The sequence below is a fragment of the Cnephaeus nilssonii genome (genome assembly GCF_951640355.1).
Source record: "Cnephaeus nilssonii genome assembly, chromosome: 4".
Classification (NCBI taxonomy): Eukaryota; Metazoa; Chordata; class Mammalia; order Chiroptera; family Vespertilionidae; genus Cnephaeus; species Cnephaeus nilssonii.
This window is the reverse complement of record NC_137075.1, coordinates 68,875,647-68,891,179: the sequence shown is the minus strand read 5'-3', so window position 1 is coordinate 68,891,179 and position 15,533 is coordinate 68,875,647. Positions and strand designations below refer to the sequence as shown.

At 44.2% G+C, this 15,533-nt stretch overlaps 1 protein-coding gene across 3 annotated transcripts in view; it reads left to right on the top strand.

The window, feature by feature from the left end:
* Window positions 1-730: 730 nt before the first annotated feature.
* The window catches only part of CDKL1 (cyclin dependent kinase like 1), a 49,976-nt gene continuing 35,173 nt past the window's right edge, over window positions 731-15,533 (top strand). For 2 of the 3 annotated variants that reach the window (XM_079769906.1, XM_079769904.1), the window contains exon 1: window positions 960-1,762. In XM_079769906.1, coding sequence (XP_079626032.1) covers window positions 1,595-1,762 — 168 coding nt within the window. In that variant the 5' untranslated portion in view covers window positions 960-1,594. Of the gene's footprint in view, window positions 929-959; window positions 1,763-15,533 lie in introns of those variants that run through there. The other variant, XM_079769905.1, reaches the window with a different exon arrangement.

Below are 15,533 nucleotides of genomic sequence, written 5' to 3'. Positions count from 1 at the left end.
GCTGCTTGGCAGGGTCTCTGTTTTGTAGACCGTATGTTCATTCTCTCTCCTCAGGTATTACCTCCAGGGCACACAACCACCGCAGTGCTGGGCCGATGAAATAGGATAGATGATCAAGTATTGAGGCAGTGTGCCCCGTGGCAAATTATTTCACGACTTCCCCAGGTTTACTACTTCCCTCCTCTGTGCTCAACCCGGAGCAAGCAGGAGCCCGTTGGGAATAAGGAACCTGAAACGAGGCAGGCTCGGTAACCTCCATCTCGCACATCAGAAGCCTGGCTGTAGTGGAAGTCAATAGCCAAGGAGCACCCTCCTCCTCCAAGCCAATGGAGTGAAGTGCTGACTTTAACCAATTTCGGCCACACCTCCTCCTTCATCTCTTTGCCTTTCTCTCCCTGTTTCTCATTCATTCATTCATTCATTCACTGACTGATTGGATGCTATGCCACTGATCAGGACAGGCACAGAAGCTTCCCTCAAGGCGTTCACAGTTTAGCAGAAAATACTGGGGAGCAGTCCGTTGTTACTCGGCGTGGTAACCGCTATGCCCATGATGCATGGAGAGGGGTGGGGGGGGGGGGGGCGGGGGAGGACGCCTGGCGCAGGCGTCTTCCAGCAGCCTCTGCTCGGGCTGCATGTTCCCCTCCCGCCGGAGTCTGCAATCTTGCAGGCCTTCTCTCTCGCAGAGAGACTAAGTGCAGGGCCCAGGCCCGCTGTGGGGGCAGCTCCTTCAGCGGCCCGACGACCACCCACCTGGGCCCTTCTCCGCTGCACAGACCACGGCGGGTCCAGCGGGGAAGCCCGGCGCGGCGGCCCCGCCCAGGCCGGCCGGGGGCGGGGACCAGTTCCCATAGGGATCCCGGCCGGGAGCGGAGCCGGGCTGGAGTCGGCGAGGTGGGAGCTGGGCCCGGCCGGGCAGCCGCAGCGCGTGAGTCAGGGTCGGGAAGGAGGAGCGGGCCGGGCCGGGCCGGGCCGGGCGGGCCTGGCCGCCACGTGGCGCCGCTCGAGGCGCGGGAGGGAGGGCAGAGCATCTTCCTGTGCCCGCGGGTCGGGAGAGGGGCCCCCGCGCGCGGCGGGTCGGCGAGGCCCTCGGTTCCTGCGCTCCAGGCCCGCGCCCCGGAGCGCGCGGCCGGCGGGTCCGCCCTCCTCCCGGCCTCGCCGCCGCCCCCGCCAGGGGCCGGGCGGTGTCTTCTTGCTGCTGGGAAATCAGACCCGAAATTAGAACCGGGGAAGCCCTTGGCCAGCTCCTGTGTCTTAGATCGGATGAACTACAACATGAAAAAGATAGATTCTCTTACAAGTCGGTCCGTCTGAGGGTGATGGGTTACGTTTGAACTCGCAGGGCACCTGTAACCCGGTGAAAAGTGGGCTCCCTCACTCTGGGCTGTCATTCGGTCACGTTGCCTTTGCCGAGGGGCGAGGCTTCCTCGCTGTGTCGGTTCCTAACTCGTGAACAGGTGCCTCGTTCCGCTCCAGGTCCCACACGGAGGCCCATCGCGGCGTGGGCCCCCAGGGCAGTGTGCGCGCCAGGATTCTTTAAGCGACATTGTCAAACTATGTGAAGATCCACTCCACGAAGACTCATTCCTCTGTGATGGAGAAGTATGAAAAAATCGGGAAAATTGGTGAAGGATCCTACGGCGTTGTTTTCAAATGCAGAAACAGGGACACGGGTCAGGTTGTGGCCATCAAGAGGTTTCTGGAATCAGAAGATGACCCTGTCATAAAGAAAATCGCCCTTCGAGAAATCCGCATGCTCAAGGTAATGGATTCTTTCAAGTGAATGTTCAGGGGTTAAAAAATCGGGGGCATGTCATGTTAAATAAATGCCTTGAGTTGTGGTTACATCGCCTTCCTTCATGGCCTTTTGACACAAATGGGACGCCTGCGCACAAGGCCCCCGTTTTATAATGAACTAGAAAGGGGAAGTGGGCAAGGTGGTATTCACCTTCAGAGGTGCTGTGGGGTATTTTGTTTTCCTTCCCAGGAGCCGCTCTTCCATGTCACCTATAGAGCTGGTCCTTCAAGGGCCATCCACTTTGACGGATAGAACTAGAACTTACCACATTGTTAGCGTGCATGGTTGTTACACTCCGAGGCTGACTTCTGTGGATGGTCTTAGACCATCAAGAGAATTAGTCATTCACCTGTTTCCGAATTGTTAGGAAGCTGACAGGTTCTCCTTACACCTCACATTTATCTACTGCGGAGCATCATGCTGTCCTGCCTTGAGAAGAAGGGTTCTTCTAAAAAAAAGTGAAATGATCGCTTTTAAAATGTTTATTAGTTAACCCTAGGAGACCGTGATTTCAAACGGGGGCAGGGGGAGTTGTTTATTGCAAGCTAAAACTATTTTTTCCCTCTAATGGAAAGACGCTTCTTCTCTGAATTTCTGTGACGATGAACCCAAACTGCAAGGTAACCCGTGGCATGTAATGAATGTGGTGGAGGTTAACCTGGTGTTAAATAGCGAACGCCTGTGTTCTGACATGTGGACTAACTATGACAAGGAAAGAGCAACTCTGGGGGAGATGATGGAACATGGGATTTTCTCTTATTCCTGCTTCTCCTTTTCTCCAGGCCTCTCTAAAAATAATAATAATAATAAAATAAAAACCTCTTCTTTTCCCCATGAAGTGAGTATGTGGGGTTACCTTTGGGTAAGGATCCTGAAGGGGAAGCAGCAGCTGGCTTTGGATAAAACCGAGTGGGCGGATGCTGGGAACACTTTCTTCTTTCGGCTTAGGATGTTCTTCACCCGGATGTCACCTGTTCTGAGAAAACACTCCCAACCGCCCCTCTTCCCGAAGTGCGCCCCTCGGAAGGGGTGAGCCCAGCAGTGTTCACGCCGGGCCCCTCTGCCCCTCCTGCCCCTCTCCACACAGGGAGAGGTTCTCCCCATTTCTCTAGGGCCAGCGGACAGTTTTTCACGTTCTCAGGCTTTCCTACGGGAGACGGTGATAATTGCATTTCAAAGGGTTCCTTTACTCCAAAGAAAAGAACATTTCTTTCTAGTGGAGAGAGAGTCAGTTCCTGATTCTGAAGGTCACCTGTGATGCCCCTCTGAAATCTCTCACCGCTCTTTAGCAATACAGTGTTTACAGGTGTAGCTCCCTTAATTACTTGACTTCCTCCAGAATGGGGACCTCGCCTCTGTATCTCTGTATCAAATACTTGGCATTTGGTAGGCCTCCAATAAGACTTATTGCTGTGTTGTTGTTTTTTTGTTTGTTTGTTTTAAAAGGGTTTGAAAAATAAGCTCTTGGGAAGGGGAGGTGTTGCCAATAAGTTGGGGAGTCAGAGCTGTTCTCTTGAATAACTGTATATTGATGTGCTCTGGGGGTAGAGTTGTGTGCACAGGAGCCTGCTTTCAAAGTGCACAGCACCCCACTCTCCAAAATCAAGTGCACAGATGTAGACTCCCCTGTCTGTATGAGGCGACGGGACTAGATTTTCTGTAGAGACTGTCCCTTTAAGCCCTAACTTTTCAGAATTCTGTGGTATTCCTAACACCATTATGGTACTTACTAAATATTTGCTGAATAAGTGAATTGAGGGTATGTTGAATAAAGTCATGTTTTTCCATTTATTTTCTCAGTAACTACTTATAGAGCCCCATTGTGCCTAAAACATGTTTACACCAAGTTGTACGCACTTTCACATGTTAACTTGTGGAAGGGAAGTAATTTCTTCTCGGCTCTCACTCAGGGTAGACTGGGTTCCTAATGGGCAGGCCTGTGCCATTCATTCACCTGGTTTCTCTATGCCTGGCAAGAACCCTTTAAATGTTTGTTGAATAATGAAAACAAAGTGTTAGGAGGAATGTTTAAGCTAGACTTTGAGATGTTTAGGGAAGCATGGAATGAGAAAGAAAGCATTTGGGGCAAACAGTCCATCCAGGGAGAAGGTGTGCAAGTGGAAAGCAGTATATTGAGGGACACAGTTAATAACTCCAGGCTTGGCCAAGATGCCTGCTGGGTGCTAACAGGCCAGGTAGAGAAGGAAGGGAAGGAAGCCAGGGTCCAGTGGGAGGGAGTGGGAGCATTTTCCTGGGAACACAGGTCTGGTCCTGGGATGTGATGGCTAGCACATGGCTGAACCTGGGTCCCAGCCGGCCTTTGGGGATTGGAGCCTGACTCCAGGGCAGGTGTTGTAGCCCCTGAGAACAGGAAATTGCCGAGAGAGAGGAGAGAGAGAGAAGTGTTTTAGGGTGTCATCTGAACTGGAATTGAAGGCAGGACTTAAGTGCCCATGGGAAGGAGGAGTACCGAGCTGTGAGCAAAACACAGTTCCCTGGGCCCAGGGGAAGGCTGCAGCTCAGTGACTCGGTGAGTTTAAGTTCCTAGGTGTTCTTTGAATATCCCTCACAGAGCTGGGGCTTTAAATGACCCCTGGTGAGGTCAGGAGCTAGGAGCCAGGAGGACTAAGTCTGAAGGTACTCCAGTGACCTTAGCCAAAGCAGGTGAGGACAGGCAGGTGCTGATCACCTGGCTGCCCCCATTACGATAAGGAAAGCTAGAAGGATAGGTCAAGGCCAGATGTAGAGGACTTTGAATGCCAGGCTTAGCCGCTAAGGAGTTTGGCTTTCTCCTATAAAAAAAGAGAAGCTAGTCAAGTATTTGTTTTGTTTGTTTGTTTGTTTGTTTTAGAAAGTTGTCATTTGTGGATATTTGGATTTCATGGACCAGTAATGTTTCAAAAAAATTTTATTGTTATTGTTATTTTTACAGATGGGGATAGGGTTGTCAGCATTTTAATCCTCAGCCAAGGATATGTGTTTATTTTTTCAATTTATTTGAGAGAGAGAGGAAGTGGAGGGTGGATAGAGAGAGAGAAACATTAATGTGAGAGAGGAACATCAATCGGTTGCCTCCCATAAGTACCCTGACTAGGGATCGAACTCAGAACCTGTACCGGGAATCAAACCTGCAGCCTTTTAGTGTACAGAACGATGCTACAACCAACTGAACCACCTGGCAAGGCAAGGTTGTCAACATTTTATTTTATTTTATTTTTTATTTTTATTTTTTTAAAAATATATTTTATTGATTTTTTACAGAGAGGAAGAGAGAGGGATAGAGAGTTAGAAACATCGATGAGAGAGAACCATCGATCAGCTGCCTCTTGCACACCCCCCACCGGGGATGTGCCCGCAACCAAGGCACATGCCCTTGACCGGAATCGAACCCGGGACCCTTGAGTCCGCAGGCCGACGCTCTATCCACTGAGCCAAACCGGTTTCGGCGGTTGTCAACATTTTAAAACACCAACTACCAACAACTATCACCATCACTTCATAAATAAAAGGACATTTTAGTATTAAAAAAACAACAACAACTAGGAAAAACACAGTCTTTTTTAGAAAAAAAGCAATCTTCCCAAGAGAGAGAAGTTGACAACTATAAATAACATTTATGTACATTCATTTCTCTGGTGTGTGTGAGTAGATGAGTACAATTTGTGTGTATGTGAGTATGCGTGTACCCTTGCCCTTATTTTTCTCACTTCATTATCCACTGATGAAAATGGCGACATCATTTGTTTTGTGAAGCCTGAATCTCATGAAACTAAGCACTATGTCCGGAACAAAAGATTCCCCAGATCAGGTAATGTCCTGCTCAATAGGATCTGTATCTGATACAACAAAATAATAGTACAAAAGAATTGAATGGTGTCTTGGAGTCTGTAATAGAATTTGGCCTGTATCAATCCTCAGAGAAGTCCTTGGGTGTCTGTTTTTAAAACTGTTCATTTAACAATTTAAAGCCACTCCCAATAGTTGCTATTTAACTCTTAAAAATATGTGTTTCTTCCAAAGCATATATGACTGTATAAGTGAATTGTCCAGCAACTGACTTTGTAATTTTTAAGGCAGCACATCTATAATGATTCCAATTCTTGGTGTATCAGCATATATGAAAATGTCACTATCCATTCAATGCTTTTGAGGATGATAATTATTACCAAGAAACCTGTTTTGCTAAATTTTTAGAAAACATTTTTTTTCTGAAAATTTGGAATACTTTCAAATGCATTATTTTGTGCCATTTGGAAAAAAATGGGTGATACATTTTTATGAGAAAAATTTAGTATTTGTACTAATAAACTGCTTCTTAAACTAAATATAACTACTCTTCACCAAAAGATCCTACTGCAGTCAACCCTTTAATGTTTTAATTTTGAATTAGATTTTATTCAGGTTAGATAATTAGGCTTTATGAAAAAAATTAACAGTTGCTCCAGTTAAAATCAGTCAACTCATAATGCTGCTCTAAGAACAAATTAACTTCTCTTTTAGTGACAGTAATAAAATTATACTGCAATACCTGAGCTCAAAGCAACTATTCTATCCTTTCTCACTCATTTTCTTTTTTAAAATTAAATTTATTGGGGTGAAACTGGTTAATAAGTTTATGTAAGTTTCAAGTGTACAATTCTATAATACATCATCTGAATATTGCAGTGTGTGCTCACAATCCAAAGTTTAGTCTCCTTCTGTCACCATATATTTGACCCCCTTTACCCACTTCAACTTCTCCCCACCTCTCTTCCCCTCTGGTAACCACCATACTGTGTTCTGTGTCAATGAGGTTTTGTTTGTTTGTCAAACTAATTTTCCATTGTGGAAAAATAAAAGGGAAAAATTCAATATTTTGAGTTAGTGCTTTGATGAAACACCAGTGCATAATCTAGTTGACACATGTTCATTTGGCAAGTTTTTACAGAACTCTTGCCATGTACCAGGCACTATTCTTGGCCTGTTTTCTCATAGGGAAGGAGAGACTGACAGTAAACAAACAATTATATGTCAAGTGGTAAGAAATAAAACAAGATAAGAGAGAAAGAGTAATGGAGGGACTTGTTTTTTATTTAGGGTGGTTAGGAAAAGCCTTTCTGAATAATGACATTTAAATAGAGACTAAAAGGAAATGTGAAGGGATGCCTCATTAGCTATCCAGGAGATGAGCTTCCAGGCAGAGGGAACAAGTGCAAAGGCCCCAAAGCAGGGTCAAGTGATGGTTCTATGCATGTTCTCGTGTGTTCTAGGAGGAGCAGATAGATCAGTGTGTCTGGAGCAGAGTAAATAAGGATGAGGAGGGTCATGGGAGATGAAATTCAAGAGGTAAGGGGGTCAGACACGAGGGCCTTGTGGGCCATGGTAGGGCCTGTGGATTTTACTTTGAGTGTTTTGAGTAGAGGGGTATCTTGGCATATCTTATATCTTAGAAGGATTCCTCTAGCTGCTGGTTACTTCGGCTCCACAATCAGGAAGATCATTTAGAAGACTTTTGGAGTAATCATGGGGTCAGAGTAGTAGGGTGGTGGTGGTCAGATTCTAGATTTATTCTCAGAGAAAAGCATATAGGAGTCTGGTGGTTGGATGAGGAACCAAGAATGACTCCAGCGTTCTTGACCTGAGTAACTGGAAAAGCAAAGAGATAGGGAGAGTGAGGTACAAATTTGGGAGGAAGGAAATCAAGAGTTCTCTTTTGTATATGTTACATTTGAGATGTGAATCCAAGGGGACTGCAGGTAAGCCTCGGATGGTGGCTTGCAATTAATGTGCAAGTCTGGCATTAAGGGGAAAGTCCAGATTGCAGATATTAAGTTGGGAGATATCAGCATAGCAATGCTAGTTAAAGCCATGAGACTGGGTCACCATAGGGAATGCAGACACCAATATCAAAGACTGAGCCCTGGAACTCCAGCATCTGGACGTCAGGAAGATGGGGAAGAAGCAGCAAGGGATGCTAGAAGGGGTGATTGACAAGGTCAGAAAATCCCAAGAACCATGTTCTTAAAAGTTTAGTGAAGAAAATGTTTCAAGAATGAAGGAATAGCCCTAGCTAGTGTGTGTTCAGTGGTTAGAGCATCGGCCCTTACACTGAGGGGTCACCAGTTCAATTCCTGGTTAAGGTCACATACATGGTTTGTGGGTTCAATCCCCAGCCCTAGTTGGGGCATGTGTGGGAGGCAACCAATCCATGTGTCTCTCTCACATCAATGTTTCTCTCTCTCTCTCTCTTTCCCTCCATCCCTTCCATTCTCTCTAAAACTCAATGGAAAAAAACATCATTGGATGAGGATTAACAAACAAAAAAAGAATGAAAAAATGTCTGTGGTGTCAAAGGTCATCATTAGTAGAGACCTAGAATTAGGCATTGGCTTTGAAAATGTGAGGGTCATCTGAGATCTTGACAAGAGTGGTTTGTAGGGAGTGGTAGAAACGAAAGCTTCATCAAAGAGGGTTCAAGAGAGAAAGAGAGGTATAAAGTAGAGGCAGTAATATAAACAACTCTTTTAAGAGATTTTCTTATAAAAGGAAGCTAAGAAAACGGGCAGCCGGCACTTAGAAGGATGTGGGGTCAAGAGAATTTTTGTTGCTGTTATTTTTAATACAGGAGAAATAAGTATATTTGTATGCCGATGGGATTAATCCAGTAAAGAGAAAACAATGGTGTTGGAGGGAGAGAATATCTGGGGCCATGACGTTAGGTTATTAACTTGAGCCATCACCCAAAAACATAGCTATAATAGCATAATAAAAGACCAACTCATGGACCAGCTGGGAGATTAGGCTACCTCTTATTTTATTTGGAATGTTGCTAGGTTCTTTACAGACACTATCCTTAATCTTTATGTAACAAGACCCACAGCTATCTTCAAACTATGGGTGTAGAACTTCTTCCACCAGCATGTATGAAATCTTCTGATTTGCATATGACCTATGAACTCTACAGGAATGAATTCAACCCCTTTACATAACTGGGATTCAAGCATACTGGTATAAAGATATTTTGCATGGGAGGTGGGGTAGTCATGACAGAAACCAGATTTTAGAGGGAGACAAAGTTCCTGAAAGAAAATCACCTTAAGTCAAGAAGTCTGGCATGATAGGCTGAAGTCATCACAGGCCCTGTGGTGGGAAGTGGGCACTGTTTTTGCATAAAGCAGGTAACTGTACCTGAACCCAACCCAGCACCCTGGGATTGACTATGTGTCCAACAAGAAAAGAGCTGTGTGTTGCAAAACAAACACAAACCTATCAATCCAGGATAATTGTGTTACTAAGGTCCCAAGACTCTATGATGCTGAATCTTCTCTCTGTGGGATGAAAATGGTTGAACTATTGGAAGAAGCAAGGAATTCCAGCCAGCAGTGATGAAAAGAGAATATGCTCCTAGAGGAGTTGAGGACAGGACAGTGCCCCTGTGAGGTGTCTGGGCAGACCTTCAGCAGACGGGGCCTTAGGTTATATCAGACCAACATCAATCGAGGGCTGAAAGCAGCAGCCAGGACATTGTCTGTGACAACCCACCCTCCAGAAGAGAAGAAAAATGAGAAGGAACCTCATATTGCTATTGGTCACCCAGTAGACTTGAGCAAAGTGTCCTGTATCCTTACCTAGGATGCACAAATTATACTTAGACAACCTTAGATGGTATTGTTATCCCATTTCACAAATGGGTTTGTGATGGTTAATGATTTGCCATGTCCTCCTGATTAGTGAGCTGAAGTGCAGACATAGTTTTATCTGTCCCCAAGTCCATTCCCTGCTGCTCCCACACATCAGAACCATCACGTTACACCGAACACCACACTCTGAAGTCTCCCAGTGACTGATCCTCAGGGTTTATCCTGCTCTTGCTCCATCAGGACCTTAGCTGTGGGCTCCATCAGAGCCTTAGCTGTGGGACTCATGGCTGCCATTGATGCCTGGGTGCAGATTCTTACTGGAATAGTAGTTCTTTCCAACTGTCATTCCACAACCATCCTATCTAATAAAGAGGAAATATACTAATTGACCCTCACACCATTGCAAAGATGGTGGCGCCCACAGCCAATGAGGAGGGAATATGCTAATTGACTGCCCCACCCTCAAAGATGGCGGCACCCATAGCCACAAGATGGTGGTGCCCAGTCCCCTGAGCCCCGCTGGGGCGGCAGGTGCACACCAGTCTCCTCAGCCCCCTGGCCGCCCAGGATTGGCCCGAGGCGCAGGCAAGCCTCAAATGGCAGCTGTCCAGCCGCTCAGGTAACCAGGGCTGGCCGAGGCTTGCGCTGCCGGCAGTGGCAGCAGCAGAGGTGTGATGGGGCGTTTCTTTCCCCTAATTGCCAGGTCACCTCCCGCCTCTGAGGGCTCCCAGACTGTGAGAGAGGGCAGGCCGGGCTGAGGGACCCCTCCTCTAGTGTAGATTATATTAGAAAGCAAGAAGTTAGGGTTTGCCACCAACAAATATAAGAATAACCATCGGGGGAAATGCTCATTTAAAACATTATTCTTACAATAAAGCACACACATGTCACTTAAGATATGCAGATGACACCATCCTACTGGCAGAAAGTAGCAATGATCTGAAACGTCTTCTGATGAAAGTCAAAGAAGAAGGTGCCAAAGCAGGACTGCATTTGAACATCAAGAGACAAAAATTATGACTATTACTACACAATGAAGACATTGAAATTGTTAAAGACTTTGCTTACCGTGGTTCAGTCATCAATTCAAATGGAAACTGCAGGCAAGAAATCAAGAGACGGCTGAGACTCGGAAGGCAGCAAGGGAAGAATTAGGAACAGTCCCCAAGGGCAAAGATGTGTCATTGGAGACCAAAGCTAAGATCATCCACACCCAAATATTCCCAATTACTCTGTACAGATGTGGAAGTTGAACAGTGAAGAAGGCTGATAGAAAAATATTGATTTGTTTGAAATATAATGTTGGAGGAGAACTCTACAAATACCCTGGACTTCCAAAAAGATGATATAAGTGGGTCATAGAGGAAATTAATTCTAAAACATTGTTGGAGGCAAAAATGACAAAACTGAAGCTGTTCTACTCCAGGCACATCCTGAGAAGGCAGGGTTCTTTGGAAAGGTCAATAATGCTGGGGAAATAGAAGGCAGCAGGAAACAAGGAAGACCAAATATGAGATGGATTGACTTCACAGAAGAAGCCTCAGGCATGAGCCTACCGGGGCTGTGGACGTCACTCATTCATAGGGTCACCCAGACTCAGAGCTGACGCAATGGCACATAACACACACACATCACCCCCACAAGGAAGAACATTGATCCTTGGGATAGGGGGCAAAAAAGTCTAACTTTTGTATTCTATAAAGCACAGATATACAATCAAAACATATACAAGTATAAAGTATATTTGTGGTATTAACATTTCTTTGGGAGGTGATTGGGAAAATATGTGTAAAAAGACTTCTTTGGGGGACAAATATGCAAAGAAAATTCATAGGGTATGGGAAGGTGAGAATGTTGAGTGTGTACTTTGTCGTCATGAATAGTAATAACCCACCAGATGTCCAGAGCACCCCCATTTTCCTACCGTTTCCTCACTTTCTGTAACCTTCCAGCGAGGCTGTGGGCTGTGTGACTGCACAGGGATAGGAGCCATAGTCAGGAGGGGCAGTTTCTGGTCTGGCTCAGAGCTGTTGGGTGACCTTGGGTAAGCTCCAGTGCCTCCTGGAACCTGGCCCACCTTAGCGCCATGATTTATGTCTCTGTTTGGCATTGCTTTGCTGACGTTTTGCTGAGGGGAGCAGAGTACTTTTGGGCCAAATACCTACTTTAAGGCTGCAAAGGCAGGAAAATAGAGTCAAAAAGAGCAGTAAATTGGTGCAGCCACTGCAGAAAGCAGTATGGAGTTACCTCAAAACATTAAGTTATGACTCAGCGATTCTACTTCTGGGTATATATCCAAAGAAACCCGACATTAATTTGAAAGAATATGTGCACCCTTATGTTCATTGCAGTGTTATTTATAATAGCCATGATTTGGAAGCAGCCCAAGTGTCTATCAGTAAATGAGTGGATAAAAAAGCTGTGGTACAGACCTGGTTGGTGTGGCTCAGTTGGTTGAGCATTGTCCTGTGCACTGAAGGGTCGCAGGTTTGATTCCTGGTCAGGGCACATGCCTGGGTTTCAGGTTTGATCCCCAGTAGGAGTGCGTGCAGGAGGTAGCTGATCAATGTTCCTCTCTCACTCACTCCCTCTCCCTTCCTCTCTCTCTAAAATCAATAAAAACATACTTATTTTAAAGAAAAGCTGTGGTATGTTTACACAATGGAATGCTACTCAGCCGTAGAAAAGGAGGAAATCTTACCCTTTGAGACAGCATGGATGGACCTACAGAGTATTATGCTAAGTGAAATAAGCCAGTCAGAGAAAGACAAGTACCATATGATTTCACTTATATGTAGACTCTAATTAACAAAATAAACTAAAAAAATAGAAACAGACTCAGATACAGAGAACAGACTGACAGCTGTCAGAGGGAAGGGGTTTGGAAGACTGGGTGAAAAAGCTGAAGGGATTAAGAAAAAACAAACAAAACATATAGACACAGACAACAACATGGTGATTACCAGAGGGAGAGGGAAGTAGAAGAGGATAAAGAGGGGACAAATGACTTGGGGTGGTGAACACACAATACAATATACAGATGATGTAGTATAGACTTGTACACCTGAAACCTACATAATACTATTAACCAATGTCACCCCAATAAATTCAGTTAATAAAACAAGAGCATAGGAGAGAGAATGTGGAATTAAGCACTCAATTCCCCATTCCACTGAATGCTAGCGGAGTGCCATGTGAAAGCTCCCAGCACTAGAATCCAATTAGAGCTTTCACCATTTTTAAAGGCTTTTGCTTCCCCAATATTAGTTTAATAATATTTCCCAACTCAATAAAAGTCTCAATGGAAAATTCTGTGACTTCTTTAAGAATTTAATCCTGCTGTTGCTAATTGGTGCTAATTTCTAGTTCCCTTCTCTTCAAATTGTTTAGCTGGCTGGTTGAAATGGATTAGTAACATTGCTGTAAGTTGTGTTAGCTCTGTTCAGCATCCTCTGTTATGGCTTACATGAGGTTACAAACCCCCGCTGATCACATAAATGAGTGAAACAGGCTGACCATAAGACAAGATGGAGAGGTGGGGACTGGGGCAAACTGGAGACTTCATGTCTCATGTAAAGTGGCAGCCATGGCTCAGCTCCATAGACCGCAAGCCTAGGGGGCTAGGTTTTCAGTCTTTCTTGAAAAATCCAGAAGTCAGAATTTTATGTAAAATCTCTTTGGTTTATCCCCACAAAATTTTGTTTTGAAAACATTTTCAAAATATAAAGAAGTGGTAAGAATAATACAATGAATATCTCCATATGCTTATCTAAACTCATTAATTGGCTGTTAGACATCTTCATTTCCTTTCTGTCTCTGTCAGTCACACACACACACTCACACACACACTCTCTCACACACACACTCACACATACACACACACACACTCACACTCACACACACACACACACACACACTTTTTTGGCAGAATTATTTTCCTAAGTATGGAGTATAACTCTCCTAGAACAAGGGCATTTTTCTATATAACTACAATATGATTTCTACACTCAAGAAATTTATCTTTGACACAATAATAGTATTACGGTCTGTGATCAAATTTCTCGTATTGTCCCAATAATAGTTGTCTAACTAACTATATATATAATCCAGGATCTAATCAGTGACAATACATTGCATTTAGTTGTCATGTCTTTTTAGTATGCCTTTAATCTAAAAGAGTTCCCCCAACTTTTAAATTCTTTTTTTTGTTGTTGTTGGTCTTTCATGAGATGGCGTTTTTGAAGCATCTAGGCCAATAGTTTTGCAGAATGTGCCTCAACATAGGTTGTCTGGCTGTTCCCACATGATTTGATGCAGGATCAAGGTTTTCAGTGGGATGCTGCATGGGTGAGGATGTGTCCATCACACTAGTTCTCCTCAGGAAGTGCATGATCCCATAGTTGGTGTTATCAGTTTTAATCTCATGGTTAAGATGGGTCTGCCATATTCCTCAATTGTAAAGAAACATTTCCCCTTTATAGGTAATAAGTAATCTGTGGGGTTATAATTCTAAACTTGTTCCCCAATAACTTTCACCCAAGGATCCTTGCCTCAATCAATTATAATAAGAGTTATTATAAAATGGTGACTTTCAACAATTCTTTCTATATTCATTAGTTATGATTTTTCAGTTAAAAAAAAAAAGAGCTTTCCTTCGCACCCCACCCCCATCTCATTCATATATTTTCTACCATCACTGTGAATCCGTGGGCTTTTTTCAACATGTTAGAAACCATCACTGTCATTATTCTTTTTTGTTCTCAAATTGCACACATCTGACCACTTGGGGCTCCTGGGACCCAGATCCTTTATCCTGACAGAGGTCTCTCATTCCTTTAGTGTGTCTTTACTATGTGCACAGCAAAATGTCTCAGGCTCATCCTGCCCCAGCTCTGGAATCAGCCATTTTCTCAACGGCCCAGTTTACTTCAGTGAGAATGAAATCTGACTTTAAAACATGGACAAGTCACCCTAGCCAGTCCAGCTCAGTAGATCAAGCATCAGCCTGCAGACCAAAGGGTCCTGGGTTCGATTCCAATTGGGGGCCCGGTCAGGGCACGTGCAGGAGGCAACCAATCGATGTGTTTCTCTCACATCGATGTTTCTCTCTGTCTTTCCCTCTCTCTTCCACTCTCTCTAAACGATCAATGGAAAAATATCCTCCGGTGAGGATTAAAAACAAAAAAATAAGAACATTGACAAGTCAATTAAAAAAAAAATTAAACACCATTCAGGCCAAACAGAACATGTCTGCAGACAGTGGTTGGCCTGCAGGCTTAGTTTTGGGCCTTCCGATTGTACAGCTTTCATGCCATGCAGATGTCATGAGAGGATGGCAGATCCAGTTGCCGTCCGTTACTGGCACATAGATAGGTGTTGGCAGTTTGTGGAAGCTGGTTGTCAGCAGCATGGAAGAGAAACCAGAGCAATCCCTTGCCCACAATGATAGCAACCAAACAGTCCCCGTATCATCCTCTCTACTTATTTGTTCAACAAGTGGAGACCTGTTCAATTTCATTTTTACAAGATAGCATACTAACTGCAAATAGTAACTGTTTTGTTTGTTTATTAGAAGATTTTTTTGCCTTAGCTCATAATGTGTTTATCTAGGAAGATTGTATTCCTGCTGTGTAGTGAACTCCTAAGTAATAAAGCTGCCACACAAATATTTCAAGAACAAAAGAGGCAGAAATCAACAAGCTGGTTCATTACCTTCTTAGAGGAACCCAGTTTGTCAGGGGATTAAGCGCATACCATCTGCCCTAAATGCTTCTCCGCACATCCTGCCACACACCTCAGACTCTAGAAAATAAAACACCACAGAGCCGGAGGAGGCAGGATAAATGGTTTTATAACACACACTGATAAAAAAATAAAAGTTGCTATTGCTTTTTTTTTTAACCACTTAAATTCTTTTTATTTCCAGCAAATCGAATTTATAGGTAGACAACCTGTTTCATACAGGGTGGGGCAAAAGTAGGTTTACAGTTGTTCGTAGGGAAAATAATACAATACTTCATAACTAATACTACAAGAATAAACTCGGTGTTTTGTGTACTTACAACTGTAAACCTACATTAGCCCACCCTGTATAGTTATTATAGAAGAGTCAAACC